The 23,844-nt window shown below is 43.3% G+C and overlaps 1 protein-coding gene across 1 annotated transcript in view; it reads right to left on the reverse strand.

The window, feature by feature from the left end:
- Positions 1–887: 887 nt before the first annotated feature.
- Positions 888–23,844, reverse strand: part of cspg4 (chondroitin sulfate proteoglycan 4) — a 101,198-nt gene continuing 78,241 nt past the window's right edge. The window contains exons 6-13 of the mRNA XM_080762589.1: positions 23,420–23,596; positions 12,300–12,498; positions 11,398–11,529; positions 10,399–10,559; positions 6,943–7,126; positions 5,670–5,938; positions 5,090–5,551; positions 888–4,634 (exon numbers count right to left, since the gene is read on the reverse strand). Coding sequence (XP_080618715.1) covers positions 3,474–4,634; positions 5,090–5,551; positions 5,670–5,938; positions 6,943–7,126; positions 10,399–10,559; positions 11,398–11,529; positions 12,300–12,498; positions 23,420–23,596 — 2,745 coding nt within the window. The 3' untranslated portion in view covers positions 888–3,473. The remainder of the gene's footprint in view (positions 4,635–5,089; positions 5,552–5,669; positions 5,939–6,942; positions 7,127–10,398; positions 10,560–11,397; positions 11,530–12,299; positions 12,499–23,419; positions 23,597–23,844) is intronic.

The raw sequence follows: 23,844 nt of genomic DNA on the forward strand, positions 1-23,844 counted from the left end.
GCAAACGGCTCAACCGCAGAAAGACAGCAACATAAATGAGGTCTCATTAGAAGACGTGTAACAACAGCTGGGCCAAGAAGACAGCAATGCGCCGTGCTGCAGACAGAGTTCCTTCCTGTTCCCCAACAACAGCCACCAGCAGGTGATCAACACAAGTTCAATTCTACTGCAGGAAAATGTGAACAGCTGAAAGAAAACTCAAACGTAAAGGCCATTCATAGGAAAGAATGACTACTCTGGGAGAGGAACTTGTTAAACGCTGCACACATGCAAGGCTAAATCCGCCTGCACTCTGATGTCACCTGGTGGCCAAATGAGCACACACCATCCTGAAAATAATAGAGGTTGGCTTTTAAATAAAGTAGAATAATAAAACTGTGTGTACTGTGTACTCAATTCTTGTTGTAGCCTATATTATGCAGCAATAGAGCAGTAGAACAAATATATGTTTTCCCCAAACACCCCAACATGATGCAATTTCCAGTGTTTTGTTATAGGGAGAGAGAAAGATGCAATAATCACAATCATTACGTTTTGAGTCACTAATACTCCAATATGGCAGCATACATGTCCCACATCACCAAATCCCATGACAGACCTCAGCTCGCCAATACAAACACCAGATATATAGATAGTCTGGATAACTGAGGAATAATTGAGGAAATTATGACAACAAAGTAAAATCCTCAGTGTTAATTTATCCACTTGTAACATTGAAAGTGTATTAAATGTAACCAAATAGACCCTTATGGGACTATTTGGTTACATTTGTACACGTTCAAAGTTAAATTTACTTGATGTATAGTTTAGATGTAAATTCTAACTATGACAGAAGAATATCTTTAAAAAACACTATGCAAAATCATAAAGCACGTGCACAGACAATCTTGTACGTTGCATGTACCCTTTATTTTCCATTAGTGTTGGGACAATGTAAGCTCTCCGACACACTGTAGCTTCACTGGACATGTCTTCTGGTTCCGAGTACTAAAGCATGGTTCTGTATTTAGCATGTTGGCTTACATTTTAAATCAAGTAATCACGTATCAGTATGTGATAAAAAGGGGGTTGACAGAAATAATAAATAGTGAAAAGAAAATAGAAAAGCTAACAAGAAAATGTCATACTTTTGTGGGGCAGCAAAGATCTGAGGCAGGCAGGCAGACATACGCACACGCACACGCACACGCACACACACACACACACACACACACACACACACACACACACACACAGCCAGTGGGCAAATTATACAAACACAATGATGTCAAGTCTCTTACACAGTGAAATATATTTTACCTAGATGACCATTAAACACAATAATAGTATTCAAAAATAGAGTATTTACACACAGACATCAACAAGATACATAGACGATAGATCCAAAGGCAGGAAATTATTATTATTTGTTTGTTTTCTTAGTGTGAAACCTAAAAATGGGATAAATCTATTTCATTGTGGAGAACTGACGACAGTGATATTAGAAACACAGTCCATTTCCTGAGCGCTCTGGTGAAGTTTAAAACTGCTATACGTGAGGATTCCTGCTCTTGTACAAAGTTACAAAAATAGAAGACAAATCGAAGGAGAAAACAGCAAAGTACAACATGCTCTCAAGAGTACAAAGGCCTAAAGGAGATGACTTAAGGCAAATGTATACTTTGTTGCTCAGTAAAAAATGAAACGAAATAGCCTTGATGCATCCTAATATAGATAGATGAAATAAAAAAATATATACAACAAATACTGAAATAGATCTAGTTTGTTGAATGTTTTTAATCAGTGTGAGGCATTAAGAGAGAAATGCTAACCTGATTACCCTGCACCAGATATACTAAACATTGTGCCTTCGGTTGTGTTGTTCTAAACACATTCAATAAACTGAAACATTCAGTAAAATGAAAAAAGAATAATACTTTGATAAATTTTATAAACAGTCTCCACAGGTCAGAGATATGAAACAAAAAAAGATTCTATAGGATTCCATTTCGGATTGAATCTAACCTGATTTAACAGGTATCTTAATAATTTCATTGGAAATAATAATCTGACAAGAATCAATACAAGGTGTCTCTTAGGTTTCTTTACACATTAATGTTTCTCTATTGGCAAGGAAAGACTGAATGGAATGCAAAACATCATTATCACAAGTAGCTAGGCCTATATCTCAAACACGGCAAACAGAAAATGACTAACACATTTCTGTCTGCATCCATTTAAGATCATTTTTAATATCCAACCAGTGGAACCTTTTATACTTTATTCCCATGTCAACAACCAACCAACTAGCCGTTCAACTTCTATACAAACAACCAATGTGCCAACCAAAACAAACCAACCAACCAAGAACCAACCAATCTCAGCGGGCTCCTTGGAAAATTAAAACCTCATAGTTCCAAATGACCTCATCCCTGCCTGTCAGCCAATCAGGATGTGACCTCATCTGTGCCCGTCAGCCAATCAGGAATGCGTGAAAAACTCAAATTAAACCGTGTGTGTGGTTTTGTAGTGGGCGTTGTGTCAGTCCAGTGAGTATGTGTACGTTAACAATAGCCTTCAGAGGAATGCATAAGATAATTAAATATGAAACAGGACAGAAACTTGTTGGGTAGGTTTTGGTGCGTAGGCCTACTACTGAGCACATGCTCATTTTGAACTGGATGAACAAGACTTCACCACACCAAACTTGATCATCTCAGGCTAACATTTTTGCATCCCAAATTATTGAGACTAGTCATGTCATTTTGAGTTTGACTGAGAAAAGAAGAAAAAAGAATGAAGTGATAGAAAAATAACCATAAAACATGGCAGCGTATCATCTTTTTCACTCATACAGCATACATGTACCTCATACTGTATCTGAAGTATGTACAACACATATCCACCTCTCCTTCAGAACAAGCAAACAGACAGACAGACAGACAGACAGACAGACAGACAGACAGACAGACAGACAGACAGACAGACAGACAGACAGACAGACAGACAGACAGACAGACAGACAGACAGACAGACAGACAGACACTGAATACTTTTGTATGGAATACAATGGAAGAGCGCACAACAAAATAAAACCTTTGCAAACACAAAGCATGTTCATGTCCTCATTTCGTGCCCTTTTGACCAAAAAGGAATGATACAACCTAACAATAAATAGACATGGCTGAAGAAACTGCCCCTCGTTTTTGCCAATAGCTATTCAGTGTTTCATCCCCTGAGAATTGGCCCACAGTTCGCTGCTTGAGATAAAGAGAGTAACCAATGGTATCAGGTAAAAGAGTGTTTTTAATTTATAATACTACTGTGGCAAGAGGTCTTCATTTTTAAGCAGATTGATTTGGCAGGCAGTGTCCCAAACACTATTTATTCATAATACTGTGACACAAGGTCGACAATACTGATAACATGGAATGATTCAGGAGGCAGCATCGTCCCCAAAACACTCAGCTTGGTTCCCTGTCTCTCAGAACATCTCAGACCCAGTACTGGTTCTTTTTCAGGGGCGGGTTCGATGTCCGACAGTGCTGCAGAAGCTCCGGGTCGGCCTCCTTGGAGTCCATGTTAGACATGGGGATGTTGTTGGCCGCGTCCGTCTTGCGGAAACTCTCCGTCCCGGCCACCTCTCCGTTCTTGGGCTTGGACGAGGCGTTCTGGACGTTGTGCTTGCCCGTCTTGTTCTTGCGGATAAGGTAGTAGGCCAGGATGGCCGCCAGGAGGAGCAGGAGGAGGATGACGAGGATGGGGATGAGGATGGACCAGAGGTTGTTGCGCCGGGAGACGATGGGCTTCCTGTGGGAGTCCGATGGACCCCCGGACGAGGGAGGGGCTGTCGTAGGGCCCTCTCCTCCTTGGGGCCAGTCCATGTTGCCTCTCCAGCGTGGGCCGGCCGGCGTGGCACGGGGATATCCTGCCCCGCCCGGGAGATCATTACTATCCACCCACGGTGACTCTGGCGGGACTCTGAGCAGAGTAGCGGGGTAGACGCCAGAGGCATTGTAAGGTGCAGTTTGGAATGACAGAACGCATTCTGCCGGAGGGACGCCATGGGCTTTGAGCAGGAAGCGGGCTTCATCTTGAACCACGCCACCTTGTGATCCAGGAGAATCGTTTAGGATCTCCATTGCCACGAGGCCATCGTCCAAGTCACGTTGGCTGAAGGTATCGACGGGTTGACCCGCTCCGGGATGACCTTGTGACCTCACAAACCTGGCTCCCCGAGGCTGCTGGATGACACTGAACATGGGGTTGGTCCTGGTTTTGTTAACAAGCGGCGTCGCGTCCAGAAGCTTCCTGTCCAATTGGACGAGAGCGCCCCGTGGCAGGAGAGGGTCCTGTGCGATGTTGGCCAGAGGTTTGACCGTTATGTTGAGGAACGACGACACGTTTGCCGCCCTGCTCCGTGCCACGAACGCCACGCTGTCTCGAGGCGAGGTGGACTTGACGAAACGCACGCTGACTCGGCCCTCCTTGATCTGCGTCTGGGTGAAAGCGGACGTGGGCTGTCGGTCCACCATGACGGCCGCGTACTTTGGAACGTTGGTGATTTTATAGAGAACCTCCTCTTCGATGGGGCCTCCGGTCGTGGCCCGCAGCATCTCCTCCGTCACCAGCGTCTCGTCGTCCCCTTGCCTGACCTGTAGGGTTGTCACAATTATTACATAATCGTCTAATCGCATTTCTTTGAGATAATCGCAATTCTTTTTGTCATAATCGTGTTCATACATAAAAAAAGCAGAAATAGCAGGTCAACAAGCTTATGACGCACGCCTTGTGAGCTTCTAGATAAGCTATTTCCACTATTTTATTAGTATAGTATAGTATACAATTTATAAAAATGCCAGTAATTGTATTTCAGGTATAGGGCATATTTGCCCTGTGCATTTTTGCATTACGAAGCCTAAAAGCCAAACAGAAATGTAATTTATATTCATAATATTCCAATTTCCAATGCCAAAAAACACAATGAAATTGTTAATCACATTCGCAATTATTTGTGTCACACAAATTATTGCGACTACTATACTACTATATATAACGATTTAATTGTGTGACAATCAAATGTGTAATGATGACAGCCCTGCTAACTAACCTGGATCTCCGGAGCCTTGGCGAGCACCAGAGTCCTGGCCAGGACGCCGATGTGGAGCGTGTGCGGCTCGGTGTGGTACTTCCCGTCCGACACGACGAACTCCACGAAGCTGTCGGCCAGGCTGCCGTCGCTGACGAAGCCCACCCTCCCGCTGTTCACCATCTCCTGGGTGAACTGCGAGACGGGGTCCGTGGTCATGGTGTCCACCAGACGCCCGTTCGAGGGGGCTTTGGTCACGGCGAAGCGAACCTCGTCCGGCGGGCTGTCCTCGTCGCGCGTGTTGAGGTGCTTCCGGGTCAGCACGGTCATGGCGCCCTGCAGGACCTCCAGCAGCATGTCGATGCTCACCAGCTCGGGAGGGTTCGCGTCGCGCCGCTTGACGGAGACGTGGAAGACTTCCTCCAGAACCACGGCCTGGGACGGGGAGGGGGCGGCGTCACGGGCCTTGGGGACGAGACGGACCTGAAGGGATGACAACGATATTATGATATATTAAAATCTCTGCGACACGATTGTTGTAAGTGGGGTTTTTTTCATCACGATAAACGATAATAACGCTTATCGTCCCACCCCTACAGACCTGTATGCCGAAGCTGTCGGAAGAGGCTCCGGAGTCGTCGTGGAGGAACTCCACCTGACCCCGGTTCACCTCTTCCTGGGTGAAGAGCGGGGCGTCCCGGGGGAGGTCGGTGCCTTGGAGGGTGATGCGCCCGTGAGCGGGGAAGCGACGGACCTCGAAAAGCACGTCCAGCTGGCCTCGGTCCGACTCCGGCTGGCTGGCCAGCAGGTTGGAGGCATCCAGGATGGAGCCGTCGATGGCTTTCCTCTGACCTTGAACGATCTCCAGACCTGAGGGAAGACGGCACACAGCCAAGTACATCATTAATAGGTTATTGGGTTATTCCATCCGTTACCTCCTATCTGTTTTCTTACATCACTATTGCTTCAGGTGTGAGAGCCAAGCAGGGCGTTACCTGAATTCAAATAGACCTCAAAAGTGTCCCATGAAAGAATAAACATTCTTTAGTCTGGTGCGTGTGCGTGTGTGCACGTGTTATTCTACAGCAAAAAAAAGACCAGTTATACTAGCCAAAACCCTCTCTGCATAAATCTCTCTCTCACACTGTGTGTGTGTGTGTGTGTGTGTGTGTGTGTGTGTGTGTGTGTGTGTGTGTTAGTGCAGAGACAGAGGTCTACATGAAGCTGGTTTCCTTCAACATGTTGTGGATTATTTTATTTGGATGAAAAGTTGGCTATTTCTGTATACTTTGCACATATTCTACAGTGCTCTTGTGAAACACATTTCTTCATGTGTGAGAGACGCAGATGAAGTCTGACTTGAAAGAGGACCTTGTTATTTTATTAGGCGCAAGAAAAAGGTTTCTTGCTGCACAAAATGAAATATATTTGTGTGCCTCCACAGCTCCACAACTGTTTTCTTTCCTACCATTTCCAGCATTTACTTACAATGCTTCGAAAGTGGTCAATCATAATGAATCAAGAATCGGAGCTGTCCGTGGTTCCCAAACATTTAGCTCAAGACCCAAAAGAGAAATGTTATGTCTCCCCAGAACCCAAAGTAGTGAAAATGCAAGCTTGGAGATCTGCTATTTCCACTACTTCTTAATCTTTTCTTAGATTTTTTTATTTTTATTGATATATGAAATTGTTTTGAAAATGTGTGAATAAAATGTGGGAATTCTTTGAAAACCTTTCAAAATAATAATAATTATAAACCAAATGTAGGAAACAATGAAGGGATATTTACTCGCGACCCCCCAAAATATGCCTGCGTGTTTGGGAAACAGTGGTCTGATAAAGTCCCTAGCTGTCCCGAGCTTGACTCGACTGACCTTTGTTCCTCCAGAGCTGTGTGGAGACGTTGCGGTGTGCGGCGTAGTAAGACACTGTGATGGGCAGGATGTGTCGGACATCAGGAGCCGGCTGAGACGACAGGATCAGCTCGATGGAGTCCCTCACCACCCAGAATGGATCTCCAGGCATCTGGTGCTCATAATACACGGCTCCAGACTCCAACTAGGGGTCGACAGAGGAACACAACAGGAAACAAATCAGTGGCTTTTTGGAAGGTTTCTTTGGAAAGTTTGGGATACTATTACGAGACTCCAACTGAAGCTTGACAGTGTGGCCGGGACAGGAAACCAGAGAGCAACTGCTTTTAGAGGTGACATATTTAACATTGCAGTGTTGATTCCGTCGACTAAAACTATGATGGAAAAATGTTCGGCAACGTCAACTACCATTTTTCACTGAAAAAACCCAAAAATTAAATAAAAACTAATGCATGATGACTAGTGTCACGAGGAGATGAGAAAGTAGAGTGGACGGGTAAATGGATGTTGGATGCCAAAGTATTCAGCAAATCAAGCAAATATGCATTGGAATGTTTAAAAATGTTCTGTCTAAAGTTATAGACGAATGAAATCTCAGTTTCCTGGAAGATGTCCAAACAAATATTCTGTCAGTGGTTTTGATTTTAAAATTAGATGGTGGCATTGTTTTCATAATATTACTATGGTTTTCCATTTAACTTTATTTGGCTCTGATAAGTCTCCATGAGCATGGAGAAAAGGTCGGATTTCGGATAAGCCATGACAGCCATGACCGTCGAACAAGACCAACACCTTCCAACACTCACTCTAGGCCAACACGACATAGAGTACGTTGACGTTAAGAGTATGTTAACCTATCTTGCAGTAGTGTTCCAACGGCTCTGCAACATTTGGTTGTCTAAAGCAGCGGTTCCCAAACCTTTTTGGCCATGCCCCCCACATTGAAATAAAAATTGCATAAGCTATATATATTTCTTATATATACACATAATTATATGCACATATATGAACCTGAATATGGCATATATACTGTATGCAGCATAGGCTATATTCTGCATATACTTGCCATATATTGGCATAATACAGTATGCTAATATATTTACTGTATAATAAAACCATAGCACCACCATTATTAGCCTTTTCATGTCGCGCACCCCCTAGAAGGCGCTCGCACACCACAAGGGGTGCATGCACCACAGTTTAGGAACCACTGGTCTAAAGACATCACTATGGCTACCAAGCTACGCCTCTACAGTATATGTCAGTGGTCATCCCAACAGCGACCTACGCCTGTGAGACGTGGATGAAGACAGCCAGCATCACCAACAAGTTGGATGCCTTCCACAGACAATGCCTCAGATCCATCTTGAGGATCTTATGGAGAGACCACATCACCAATGAGGAGGTGATGAGAAGGGCAGGGGTAGCATCACTGTCTGACAATGGTCTCTGACAGGAGAAGGATAATGGCTGGGCACATACTCCGACTACCAAGAGAGAGACCGGCAAGTGTGGCAATGGAGACAGACAGCTAAGGAAGACCTAAGCGAGATGGGTCCAGTGTCAGCTGGCACGGAGCAATAAGGGTCGCCAGAGAGAGCATATGGAGGGGACTCCTCGCCCAATAGGAACAGGAGGAACTAAGTCTAAGTACGTAAGTCCATTTTACTAATACTTGACATTTAAACAACTAACCAAAAACAAATTGTCGTGAGGCAGAACTAACAATTACTGTAACCCAGGCTCAGCTCCAGGATTAAATGAATGAGGTGGCAGTTGAAAATTGTGAAAGGGCACATCTCATTTTTATAGAGTAAAACAAGTACATAAAACTTAAACTGAGGGGGCAGAATTAGCAACTGAGGGTGCCAGGCCCCCTCTGGCAGGCGCCCCCGTGGCACTGGGCCTGCTGTAACCTGGGATTCGTAACAAAACCCTTCAATATGGAAATGAAAACAGTAAATCACATTCCATAATCCATATACTGTACAATTTCAAGTCATTTCTGGTGATATAAGCTTAGAGTTTTGACTTGTTACAGGGGCCAGTTACAATTTGCAGCCATGCACCTGCAGGTGCTCTTTTAGAGCGGTTTTGAAGGAGGGTAAGGAGTCACACTGTTGTGTTTGGTAGGGCATTCCACATTCTGGCGGCATAGCGGTAGAACGAGGTCTATATTATCATTTCAAAGCCCACACAGCCCTTCACTGTTGGAGACCAACCTTTAGTAGGCAGACAGTAAATGGTGCTTCCAGCCAGAGTGCTGTGCCAGTGGTTTGTCAATGTGAGCTGAGCCAGGAGGAACACGATTAGTGGACTGGAATGTGTGAGTGAGGCTGCATATAGTCTTTGAGGTCAGCACATCAATTCAACTCCTCATGCACCTGCAAATACTGTATGTGTGCAGTGCACACATGCAGTGTGCTTGTGCATACGCAAACAAACATTCTGTGCACGTTTGACCACGTTATCCGTCTACATTTACTTGCACATTAACCTTAACTGACACACACACAGAGACAAAAACGCATGCATGCACGGATTGCATGCACAACACACACAAAATACTAATAGCCTAAAACCTAGTAGGCCTATGTCAGCACTCAGCACTGGAATAGATGATCTTGTAATGTGACTATTTTTGCTTGAGGTTACTGTACTGGCACAATACAAACAACAGAACAACCTGCATGTTAATTCTACATCTAACTAAGTTGCTGGAATCACAAGCAATGCTTTGTTCTCCAAATATCCCTCCTGTTGTTGAGAGGATGTCATGAGTCCTGGACTCTATGGTAGGCTAATGTCATTTCAGCGCTTTCAAAGATCCAATCATATTTTCGTTATGATTACCGTGCATTAACTGTAGAATACTATAATAGGACATTTAGCCTGCAGAGCATGTCATCTATGACTGTCTGTCTCCAGTGAGACTAAATTCCATGTGCAATGTCTCCCCCTGCTGGCTGAGGACTGCAACACATTTAGGACAGTTTATATTTTTATCTATTATTTTTATATCATTTCAAATGAAATAGGAAGACAGGCCAAAGAGAGACAGAAAGAAAGACAGACAGATAAAACACAGTGCTACGTATATCACTGGTTCCCAAACAGTGGGCCGCGGACAAATTTGTATGGGTCAGGACTAAATATCCCTTAATTTTTTGTTTCCTACATTTTCTTTTCAATTAACATTATAATTTAGTATTAAAAACTGATTTTCTAAATAATTGACATGTTTAAAAAATAAATAAATGTGTAAGAAGTAGTGAAAATAGCCAAGCTACAGTACAAGCTCAAAACGCGACACGTTGTGAGCTTTTAAATCAGCTATTTCCACTATAGTTTGGGTTCCGGGCAGTCAAATATTTTGGGTCGCGAGCTAAAAGGTTTGGGAACCTCAGTCGTTATATCACACGATTCACACCACACACAGCCCCCCGTCATACATACCTGAGTTTGAGTGAAGCGTGTGATCTCTTCATACTGGTTCCTGTCATTGGCCAGGATGAGTCTTCCCAGGCGTGGAGGTCTGACCAGGCTGTAGCTGATTTCATCTCCGTCCTCGCTGGTCACAGCGTCCAGGTTGGCACTGGAGATCGACTGCCTGCTTCCTGTCAAAGTAATACACCCCAGTCAGGAATCTGAGCTGTGACTAGTCTGTGGAAAATGGCCCTGGACCAGATAATGACTACACAATAGGGCATAGCAGTGCAGTGGGCGTGGTTTTCTGGTCCCACTGAAAAATCGTCCATTATTTTTTCCCATTGAGATTTACAAATAATATTTATCAATTATTTTAAGGCTAGAATCTATAGAATACATTTTAATAAATACCCTTTGTTTAGTGGTTTGTTTTTTTTTCCACAGAAAAGGGCCTTGACGTAATGGCAGATTTGTACACTTGGTTGCATGCTGAAAATATACAAGCTCAGAAATGTAGATCTGCTATTTTCAGAGTGCAACACCCAAGCACAACCAAACATAACATGCCTTTTAGTTCTACTGGATCTCTTCTCCACTAGTCCCTCCATAACATTTTAATCTAGTTTTTATTTAGTGTCAATCAAGAAAGTAAAAAACATGAACACAGCCAACTCTTTTCATTTTCATTGAAAGTGGCCCATCAGTGGTATAAAGTAACATTTAAAGTAAAGTACATTTACGTAAGTACTGTACAACTTTGAGGTATTTGTACTCCACTACATCTCAGCTACATTTTCAATGCCGGACTTTTACTTGTAAGAGAGTACTTCTATATTGCAGTATTGGTCCTTTTACTTAAGCAAAAATAAAAAATAAATACAAAATTGTGAGTACTTTATCCACCACTGAATATAACATGCATGATTTGTGATTTGTGGTTGTGATTGTTGAACTAAAGCAGTCTGCTGTATGTCATATAACAAAGTTATATAACACAGCAGTATCTGGCAGTATCTGGCATCTTACCTGGAAACACCATCAGTTCCTCCTGGGTTTCCATGGTGATGGTGAGCGGCCTGGCGGTGACCACAAATCGATAGAGAGGAGACGTGTGTTCTCCGTCTGATACTGTGAAGCTGAACCCTCCAGAATCCTCACCTACAGACAGAGAGAGAGACATACTGATACTGTGAAGCTGAACCCTCCAGAATCCTCACCTACAGACAGAGAGAGAGACATACTGATACTGTGAAGCTGAACTCTCCAGAATCCTCACCTACAGACAGAGAGAGACACACTGATACTGTGAAGCTGAAGATCACTGGCATCCTTTAAAAGAGGCCTGGAAATCCACCTTTCAGCAGGTCTAAGGGGGAGGAAACTGGATCACTGGTCACTGGATCTTAGTCTAGCACTTCTGTGCTAGACTACTATGTGCAAAAGGGATCTGACAATATTGAATGTCTATTCTTTATTCATCGCCTTATAATATCCTTATTTATTTCTTTATTTAATGTCTACTGCTCTTACTGCATTTACTTACTGACCTGCACTTAATGTATCACTTTATACTGACATGTTTGCACTCCGGTGAGATGCGAGAATACCTTTCGCTGTACTGTACTGTACATGACAATAAATCTCATCTCATCTCATCTCATCTCATCTCATCTCATCTCATCTCTCAATCCACCCATCCATCCACCCACCCACCCACCCACCCACCCATCCATCCATCCATCCATCCATCCATCCATCCATCCAATGTAACCACTTGAACACCAGCAGCCAAATTCTGGGGGGAACATTAGCCAAAAACTCTTGGGCATAGATCGGCTATCTTTGACAGAAAGAGATTTGGTCTGTATACAGTACGTAGGTCTGTTTCATTAAAAATCATAATGACTCTGCCGTTACTACGTCCTCACCTTGGTGAATGAAGGTGACCTCTCCTCTGTTGACCTGGGCCTGTGTGAAGTTGAGAGCCTCCTCATCTGGTGACTCTTTGAGAGAAACCATCCCATTGGCCGGGGACTCCACAGTGTACACCAGCTCCTCTGCCGCGGTGTCCACGTCGTCAGTGTTCAACATGCTGGACGTAATGTCTGCCTCTTCTCCTGCAAGAACCTGGAGGAGAAGGAAGGACACCAGAGACCGTCAGGTTAACCCATTCTGACCTGAGATCAGATTCTAAAAATGTCTTCTACATCCTGACAGTTTTCATTCTGACCTGAGATCAGATTCTAAAAATGTCTTCTATGTCAGTCGCTCTTCGATTTTTCAAAAATAGCAGACCTACAAGCTTGTAGCGATGAGCTTGTAGATCTGCTATTTTTAAATAGCTAAAGCATAACGTAATGCTAACACCAAAAGGGTTCCCGCCTAAAATGGGTTAATAAGACAGATAAAATAATAAATAATAATATAAATAATTTATGGAGAATAACATTGGGTCATCATAGAATAGTCTCATATAAGAATTGTGGTCCAAAAATAAACAAACTGTCTCTGCGATATTGTCGGGGAGGTGGCTCTGTATTGTTTAGGATAGTCAGTCACTCATATTTGATACTGTTTGGTACGATTTTGACGGCAGTAACATTATTGTTTTCTCGCCATCAGTTGGTTATACTGTACATATGAGTGAATCCGCCGGGCTGATTCTTATTTGATGTGATATAAAAATCACACCTGTGTAAAGTGAGGGGCACTCTTATCATCATACATCATCTCATTCTCAATCTCATTCACAGACCCTCAAAGCAAAAAAAGTGATCAGTCCAGACTGATAATGTGTATCAGTCTGGACTTCGGCCTACAGGCACAGTGTATGGGAAATGAGAAAATGATGGGTATACCAATCCGTGACTGCGTTTCAACTGCTGTCCATACAACAGTGAAAAACAGAAATCATTTTCTGATTCCTTATACTCTCCTATAGGGGCCGAAGTCCAGACTGATGCCGTGGAGGCACGTTATCAGTCTGGGTAATGCCAGGCTGAGAGACAGCGAAATCTGGGAAACAGACCCAAAGAAGCCAATGATGAAACCTCAAACTGAACAAAAGGTGCCAAAGAAAGCAAACGGGAGTCATTCTATTGAAAAATGACGCATACATTTGCCAGGTAACAATTGAAAAGGTTAATTATGTCTCCTGATGCTTTATAGACGCTTGTTACCGGGGAGATGAAGAGCTGTGGCTCAGGGCTGAGTCTCTGTCTAGATGTCCGTCTGTCTCTCTTTCTCTCACTCTCTGGGCGAGAGACCTGCACCGACAGCAGTGTTTCTACATTTCTAATTGACCTCTAATGGCTCAGGCTGGTAGCCTGCGAGGAACTTTAATTGAAAGAAATGGGCCAGATCCACTGAAAGACACTTAAATAGTCAAGGGAGCAATCTGAGGGAAGAACAGCTGAAGGAGTGGAGAGAAATAGATGAGAAACAGAAGAGTGAGAAGAGAGAGGAGAATAAAATAGGGGAGAGATAGGGGACAGATGGAAGAGAGGAGCAGATATGACGAGAGGGAGGATGTACTTTGTTGCGTGCATGGTCTATAAGATGATCTACATACATAACAAGCTTGTAGATCTTGACATTTAACTAAGTGCATCCACCATCATACCGGTACCCAAGAAACCCCGCCCCTCATAACCTAACCACTATAGACCCGTAGCACTAACATCAATAATGATGAAATGCCTGGAAAGACTGATTCTAAACATCATTCTGCCAGCTGTCAGGTCACAGCTGGATCCTTTCCAGTTTGCCTATAGGGCAAAGAGGGGGACAGAGGATGCTGTGGCATGCCTCCTTCATTCCCTTCTCCAACATCTGGACTCATCTTCGGACAGTTTTACCACTATTCTTTTTGTTGATTTCAGTTCTGCTTTCAACACTATTCAACGTCATCATATGATCAAGAAGTGGCACCTCCTTAGCATCCCTCCACTCCTCATCCACTGGTCTCACAACTTCCTGAGTAATAGACCACAAGCAGTTAAAGTAGGTACATCATTCTGTTATCACCAACGCAGGGGCCCCTCAAGGTTGTGTCCTCAGTCCTTTCCTCTACACACTATACACAAATGACTGTATTAGCCCTTCACCCAGCAACATCACATACTTTAAATACTCTGATCATCTGATGACACTGCCATTCTCGGACTGCTCCATGACAATAACTCTATTACGGTCTATCAGAATACCATTTCTCAATTTGCACAGTTGTGAACTGAACTGAACTAACTATTTAGAGTTGAATGTGGACAAAACAAAATAACTGGTCATTGAAACAACCCACACTGGACTTAACCCACTCCTCATTAATGGTAAGACAGTAGAACAGGTTGCCAGTTTCACATATCTTGGACTCACCCTGGACAATAATATAATATATAATTCAACAGTCACATTCTTCTGCTCCACCATTTACTCATGACTGACAAGCAGTCATGCCCATCAAGCCCAGACTCCATCACTGAAGCAAGCAAGCAAGCACGCACGCACGCGGCACGCACGCACGCACGCACGCACGCACGCACGCACACACACAGAATGCTTCTGAATGTGTCCCTTTTATGGTAATAATGATGGTGCATGACAAGTGGCATTTGAATCAAAGTGCATAAGAGGAATCCACAACAACCTTCAAATGTCTGTAATTCTGCCCCATAAAAGTGGAGCTGTCATCTGTTTCTCATTTCTATTCACAAAAAAATTAAAAAAACCGAATTAAAGTGGGGATAAGGCGGGACATCCACTTTAGTTTCTACACATCTTCATATACATCTTCCGATGTACAGACTGTGCTCCGTAGTTATCGGCGGAAGTCCCTAAAATTCTCACAGCAAAAATTGACATCAACAATGGTATTCTGATGACATATTTCCTGCAGACCACACATGGACAAGCTTGGTTATTCAGAGGAGGAGTCAGGATTGCAAATATTTATAATAACAATTTATGTAGCACTTTTCAAATGAAGGTTTACCGATTGTTTCAAAGGTTATGCTAACAAATACAGTCATCAGCTTCAAATGTTCACAGTGCAGGTAAAATATATAGGCTACTGTGATATCCAAATTTTTGTTTTGTTTTGCCAAGTTCTCCCTCTTCAACACATTTGCTGTTACGGGTGATGTAACATTAACATTAACACTGGTGTCCCTATTTCTTTCCAAAATACAAGAACATACTTTGCTGAATATTCACTTGGGTTCAGCGACAATTATTGCATAAGCATAAGCATATGCATAACCACAACAAGTAATTACGTTAATAACCATAACAATGATGGTGATGATAACACGGAATGCAGTTAATATTCATACAGTCCAAAGCTACATGAAATATTCATGCATACACACTGCCAACTCCATAAAAACACAAAGGGAGGGCCATACCCCCAGCCAGCCACTAGATGGAGATAGTGGATCATGCTAACACATGCAAAGAGAAAACAGCAATTTAGGTACTCTCATCTGAAAATGGGCCCAGCAACGTGATGATGGTTTACATAACAATCAATACATTTAGCAGCTCACAGGATGGAACTCCAATTCAATTTGACCTGACACAGTGGCTGATATTTCTTTCAGGAGGCACTTATACAAGCAGCTGCTGTGTGTAGGTAACTGATTTAATTTGGAGCTAGCTAATAGTTCCGCGTTACCCCACTGGCCTACAAAGGAGAATGGCAGCAGCAACAACAACAACAGCAGCGTTTTGTGTGTTTTAAAGGTCACCATGCCATGACTAGAGGCTCAATTCCCCATTTAATAAGGAGTCTTTGTCTCCCCACCAACCAACAGAACTTGAGAGACAGAAACCAGAGTCTGGGCAAAAGACACAAAAGCAGTCACATTCTGTTCCGTGATTCATTTCTATAATGAAAGGAACTAATATAGAGGAACATCAGGGTTTTATGTGGAAACAGCTCTACACATAGAACTCTGCCATTCAAAGGAAAATATTTCCTCCAAACCAAACCAGAGACAGATCATCATACCAGATGTATCTACACTATATCAAACAACAATACAACACATTCTGTAAGTCACAACACCTGGTGGAACCAATTCAAGTTACCGGGGAGCAACTGCAAAGAGCATAAACCCACGTAGGTCATGTCCCTCTGAGTGAAGGATGTTTTGGCACGTGAATGACATGTAGATTGTAGAATGGCTCGTGGTGGGTTGGTTTATCCCTGCAGGTGTTGTGTACACTTCAGAACAAAGAACATTGTGGCTTTCATGTCAACCCACAACAATCCCACAATCTATGCAACAAGCAGCCATGATGAGCCTCTTTAAAAGGGGAAAGGATCCCTATGTGGAAGTGTTTGGAGAGAGAGAGAGAGGGGGGAGTAAGATGGGGGGGGGGGGTGGATGCTGAAAACTCACCTTCAGACTCCACCGCACCGCACCGCCCCTAGCCTAGCACTCATCATTGCTTGTATTTCCTTGTGTAGGATTTGTGGTTACTGGTTCACATTATGTCATTATTTACAGTAAAGTACAGTGATGTAAATAGGTTTTCAATGTAATGGGTCCCGGGACCCAGGGGTGGTCTTTTACCTTTTGTTTAGATCAACGACGTTAGAGTACAGTACTGAGTACAGTATTGCATCCCAGGACCCACGGAGGGTAACATCATTGACTCCTTTCTCAATTTAAGGAGTCTAAGGAAGTAAGGATGCAGCTTGCAGGCTATTTGCATCACTGAAAGTGTGTTACACAAGTATGTTTACCTGGTATCGTATTTACATTTTAGCACTTACTACTAGTCCATTTGCACTGTATGTACTTGATGACAACGCCATTGTTTGTTTCCTAAGGTTCGTGTGTCATTCACTCTGATCTTGGTATAGTCACCACTGTATTTAGATCAGTGGTCCAGGGACCCTCAGGGTTCTTTGATGGTTACTTACGGGTCAATTTGGTTCCATTTGTAGCCTTGTAGGCTACACTCTATACAGAGTTATGGAGGTCCTTGAAATTCAGTTTTTTTGAGAACCACTGATTGAGAGAGGTTGATAATAGTATGCAGCTGAATCCCATGGAACAGTCCAACAGGATGAGCAGACACCATGCTCATCATGTCTCATCATTATTTACACCGCATCCCCCCCACACACACACACCACACACACACACACACACACACACACACACACACACACACACACACACACACACACACACACCCACACACTTCCTGCTTTAAATCACTCCAAGCCCCACAGTAAAGTCTAGCCAACATATGACTAAATGCTCATGTGTGTGCACATGTGTGTGTGTGTGTGTGTGTGTGTGTGTGTGTGTGTGTGTGTGCGTGCGTGCATGCGTGCGTGTGTGTGCGTGCATGCGTGCGTGCGTGCACTCTCACTAGTCCACATATCATTATGTTACATTCTGCGGTTGCCGCGGCAGCAGCTAAAGCATAGGAAGGCGGCCGGTGATTGGCTGATGTGCCGGTCGCTGCCAGAAACATCTGCGGTCTCTGCCAACCACCATCTTGGTTTTTCCAAAAATATAGGTTGCCATGGAGACGCAGAGCCACAGGGAGAGAGAGGAAGAGAGAGAGGGGAGGAGGAGAGACAGAGAGAGAGGACAGAGAGAAGAGAGAGAAAGAGAGTAAGAGAGGTGGAGAGAGAGAGAGAGAGACCGAGAGAGACCGAGAGAAAGACAGAGAGAGAGAGAGAGAGAGAGAGAGAGAGAGAGAGAGAGAGAGAGAGAGAGAGAGAGAGAGAGAGAGAGAGAGAGAGAGAGAGAGAGAGAGACACAGACAGACAGACAGACAGAGAGAGACAGACAGACAGAGAGAGAGACAGAGACAGAGAGAGGTAGAGCTGACATGGTTAGTTTAAACATTGACTGACTTCACTTGCATGCTTTCTAGTGTCTAGACCACTAGAGTTTGTCGTAATATTTCCAACCTTAGCTTGAATAAATGTATAACATAGGCAGGGAGCTGATGCAACATCTGCAGTGTGCATGGTTGTTTGTCATGTGTTTATGAGGTGACAGTACTTTGGTCTGGTTCAGTCTCTATCCTTTTAATACTCTATGATCACCACCCATCACCACCCACCAAGCAAACCAGGCATACTTAATGAACTGGTGGGGGTGTCCACATAAAACGATTTTTAATATAAGGAGAAAGAATAGTTTCAAAATAGTGTACAGTATTCACTATTTTGAAACTATTCTTTCTCCTTATATAATACAATCAGACCTGTCTGAAGTGAGTGGTGCAACAGCGCTCCCTGTTGGTACCCTAAACATACATAGGGACACAGGGACAGACAAAGCTGGGCATTGGAGTGGCTGCACCCTATGTTTGCACCACTCAATAATACCTGACGATCATGTTTTAGGGTGGAAAAACATCATGGCACGCCATCTGTAAGTAAGTTGTTGAAATGTGTAATGATGTGATGTTCCATAAGTCTACATTATTCCATCCATCCGCATTACTTGATTTACAAGAAGTCTAGTCTACACAATTAGAGTACAGTATAGTTAAAGATGGAGTGCCGTGATTTTTGTACGTTTTCCAATTTTGTATGTGTTTAAGAGGTGACAGTAGCCTACTTCATTAGACCCCCCCCCCCCCCCCCCCAGGCATACTTAATGAACTGGTGGGCAATGGGCATGCCCACATAAAAAACGACATTTTAACAAATACTGTACACTTTTTTGAAAGAAATAACAATAAGACCTGATGATTCTCCTATCTACGGTACCACATCCATAACCTACAGCATGGAATTGTGGACAAAATCGTATCCAACAATAACAAAATATTTTAAGTTTTGGGTCTTGAGATGTTAAATCTCATCAAATGGTGGTCCATGGCTCAAATGCAGAATAAATAATGGACCTTGATATGAAAAGGGTTAAAAACCACTATAGCTCATGTGCCCGTTCGTCCTGCATGCATGCCTGCCTGGTGACTCCGGGGAAAGGAGTGCTGTCTACCTTATTGTTTTGTCAATAACGAAACGTTTAGATTTTTGATCCGTATTGATCTGACTGCAACCTTGTTGTTTTTCTTTAGACTTTTGGGAGTGGCTGAGACCGGGCACCTCTGAACCTGCATGTTCCTTCTCCATCTGTCTACAAGGCCCTATAGTGCGGTCAATACTGACTGTTCCTCCCTTTTGTCTATTGAGGTAACCCTACACTTTAGATCACTTGCTGTACTTTCAAAAGCCTTTTTCATTCTCATGTCTTGCACTCTGGATCTCAACAGAAACTGGTATAATAGAGCAGGTTTTTCTCAAATTGAGTGCTGTGACGCAATTAAGTCCAGCCTGGGTGCCTCAGAATACTGATCACCTCAGTTTAATGTAGCTAGACAATCACCACCTTGCCTTTATAGCCAGTCACCCGGACCTGAGAAGACCTGTCATGTCATGACATTTTTATTTGTGTTTTTTCTATTCATTTGGCCATTAAGGTCCACAGAATGAGAGATCTGCTCTGCCGGAAACATCGCGAAAAAAAAAGTTATGGCCATTTTTGTATACCACACCATAGACAACCAATATAAGGCAAAAAAGTCCAAATTTCATCATGCTTTAAGTAGCATGTGACATGTCAAACTACAGGGTTTTCATGATTCTGAATCCATTCCAATTTACAAGCATTCGTTTTGCACGGAAAACACCTAAAAACGGCCATAGCCGTCATCACAAAATGTGATTAGGTCAGTACAATTGGGCACATTTGGGCAAGTGACTATGGCCGAATTTAGGCCAAGGAGTGTTTTTCATGAAAACCCCCTAGTTTGGCATGTCACATGCTACTTAAAGTATGATGAAATTTGGAAAATGTTGCCTTGGCTCACAACGCTGTTTATTATGGAGTTCCTATAATGAACAAGCCTCCCTCCTAAGCGCCGCTCATCAGCGATGGAATGTAAAACTATGATGAAAATTAAATGCCTTAGATAGGTGGCAGCAGCGTTTATGTATTGTAGCCTAATGTATTATAAAACATATAACCATCCCGTGGCGCGCTCTGCCTGCATGCTCTGGGCTGCCTGTCAGCCTGTCTGTTACTCGATGCGTTAGTTGAAAGCAGGCAGAGAGCAACGGCCACAACCCGTCGTGGTCTGAAAGCGTCATTGAAAACCCCGATAGGGTTGCGTGAAGGGGGAGCTACCTGGTTCTTCTTCTTGTACGTGGGTGACTGGTCTTTTTATCAGCCCGTTATCGCCTCCTAGCGACATTATAGCGTTTTCATAAAGTGTGCGTTCTCGTGTAAAGGGTCAATAAAAATGAGAATGCAACGGGACTTTGCCGTTTTATCTGGAGACGGTCACCGTCTAAAGCCTCAGTCTGCTCAGACAGAACTAGAGGTGTGTAAAGTTGAGCTGTGTTTTCAGCAGACAAATCTGGAGATACACGTAGAGTGACATACTGTACTGCACATACATAGCCCTAGACCGAGACAGACAGCCCCCTTACTATAGCTTTACATTCATGCCTCAACCAGCACCATGTGACCATACGATCAGAATACGAGCTACCTCCCCCAATCCATGACCATGAAATTAATCCAAATCAATTAAAGGAGCACTTTATCCAATTATCTTCATATAATTGGTCCTCACTAATGCTCATTATAAGATGGCATTATTTCTGTGTGTGTATTTGGTCAGTGTATCAGAGAAGGGCCTGTAAAACCTGCCTGCCAATGGCATTTCAAGCAATACAGTATGTCGCGAGAAAAACCCAGCATTCCTATTCTGGGGGGGGGGAAACGTTCACCAAAAATAGCAGATCTACAAGCTCATAATGCAGTATAGAGACTAGTCTGTTAAACTGAAGTGGCATCGATCAATTCCAACCCCTGGACTTATGTCATGCCAAGAAACCCCGCCCATACTGTCTTTTTCAACCAATCACATCACAGTTTGTATAACCTTGAAATGTAAACAGATGTGCACTGCAGAGCATCAACGTGTCTTGTGCGGTACGTTAGCAGTTCTTGCTGTGCAGTGAGTTAACACCACTTGGTCACACACCAGTGTGACCGCGTGATTTCAGCCGCATTAAATACGCTGAGTCATGACAAGTGACAACCACTATCTCTGCAACACACAACACATTGCAAAGAGATGCAATGTATTGGATTTACTTGTATAAGAGTGTCTGCTAATTGTTTAAATTGTGAATTGTTATTAAGTTGTTATGAGTCTGGTTGGAGGATACTTTTGGAACACCCAACATATTTTCCTTTTATGAATAAACACTGTAGGCCTACACATAAAAGGTGTAGTCCCTCTACAGTATAATGGCTTGCAGGATACAACAAAATATATACCACATGCTTTAAAAACAAAGCATATTTTTCTATGATAGCTAACCTTTCCAATTTAATCTTAATCTTAGTGTTAATAATGCAAACTTTTACATGTATACCAAAGGCCTGGTAGAATGAGTCTCTATAAACACAGAGCAAGACTTCACTTTCATCTGACAGACTCTGTTAATAGCCTGAAACTGCATACAGATGCAGCCAATACAGACATCCCCCTGAAGTATCTCGCACGCACGGCTGTATACACAGCCACACTGACGCACATGCACGCACGCACAGATACATACTGTAGTTTCAGCTATGAAGCTGATAGTTGAAGACATTCAAACAACAGCACTTGTTCAGCTGTGACAAACAAGGTCACAATAACAATGTTTTAGTGGGCAGTGAAGGTGCAGTGGTTTGCTGGTCTCGGACTCTATCATGTCAACCATCCATCTCTCCTGTGTCTGACCTGAGTTCAACCCAACTCCTCCCCAGTGTCTCCTCTATGCTTGCTCCTTGTGAGCCGTCCTTCCTGCTGTCTAAAGACGGATTAGTATATTAACCAATTATACTGTATACTTCACTGGCCGGGGGTCCCCCAGAGGGCCGCACTTGGCCCTCTGGGGCCTTTTCCCCCGCCCCCTTTCACAATGCGTCAAACGCAATGCTTTGTGAGGATGTAGACCTGCTATGTTTGCAGAATGTTGGCTTATTTCCACTAATGTTACCCTATTATGACATGCCCAGAAAAATATCTCTTGTGTTGACCTGCATGGTTAAGGAGTCTATTGCCCATTGTCCATGTTAGGAAAGCACTTGTTGGGTTATCATGACCCATATACAGTAATACAACAATAAATACTACCCATAGTATGTTGTATTTGACCAAATGATACAAATGAAATAGTTTGCCTTTAACAGGCCCAGAGTTCAGCTTCATAACTTCATAAATGTCATTAATGTAGTCATAGAAATTCTTAAAGATTCCACAACAAAGCATGTTGCAAGTACGCAGCTCGGAGCTTTCCAACAGATTGTTAGAAAAGTATTTTCAAATCTTTCTTCATCCAAGTACTACTGGGTGTGGACTGTTATTGCACCCCTTCAATAATGCAACGGTTTATGACATATAAAACCAATTCAAAATACCTCTGCTGTTGTGTGGTTAAAGCAAACCGTGTAATAAAGATTCTTCAATAGGCCTTCTGAAACCTTTCACAACCTAATTTGTTCCAACAACAGAACTCAGAAAACAATGGTACATAAAACCAACTGGAACTGGAACATGTACTGGATGCTGTACCCTACTGGGATCTATAAGAGTATAGACGCAGCAAAATGCTTGCAGATCTGCTACTCTCGCCGAATGCTTGCCCCACACATAGGGACACAATAGGCCTCATGTGGATAGAATAATATAATCAGTACCACGCCTGGACCGCCGTCCCTGCCTTTGCCCCTCTGTTGCCTCCCTTCCCCTGGTTGATTGTGAGACCTGCGCTTCTAAGCTGAAGAGACTTTGGTTAATGAGCATGGTGGAGGTATATTAGGGACTCTGTGTTATTGGTTAGGTTGCTCGATTATAACACTGTGTTTCCCAAGAGTGGGAGTTTATGTTATAATATGCCCTGGGAGGGTTTTCTGAGTTTAAATAAAAGTGCTTGAGTGCAAGTCGTTGTTGCCTGGATTATTCTGCATACGCGTCCAAATACTGAGGTGTTCCTGACAAGTACCTCCAGTCCAGTATTGCGTGTCAGTCTGGGCGGCTCATCGTTGATGGGGATGACTGTGATGGTCACGGTGACGGGCAGACTGCGGCGCTCTAGCTCGTAGGCCGAGGCGGAAAGCGTGAAGCTGTCCTCCTTGCTTTCGGTGCTGTCGTGCATGTAGTAGATGTGTCCCAGTTTCACCTGAGGGGGGGGGGGACAAAAGGATTAGCTGTTTTTTACTATTTTACAAAATACACTTCAGAGAATATCAGAGAATGCAATCTACCATCAAGCCCTTTAGATCAGAGGTTCCCAAGCTGTGGGCCCATTATTATATGGATCACAAGTTTTGATTTAAAATGTTTGAGGGGTGCTAGCCCCTCCTATGGTCAGCTTTTTTTTTACCTTATACATAAAGAATGACAAACAAAAAGAAAAAGAAAATGGAA

Source organism: Protomyctophum bolini (genome assembly GCF_963924005.1).
Source record: "Protomyctophum bolini genome assembly, chromosome: 4".
In the NCBI taxonomy this organism is placed as follows: Eukaryota; Metazoa; Chordata; class Actinopteri; order Myctophiformes; family Myctophidae; genus Protomyctophum; species Protomyctophum bolini.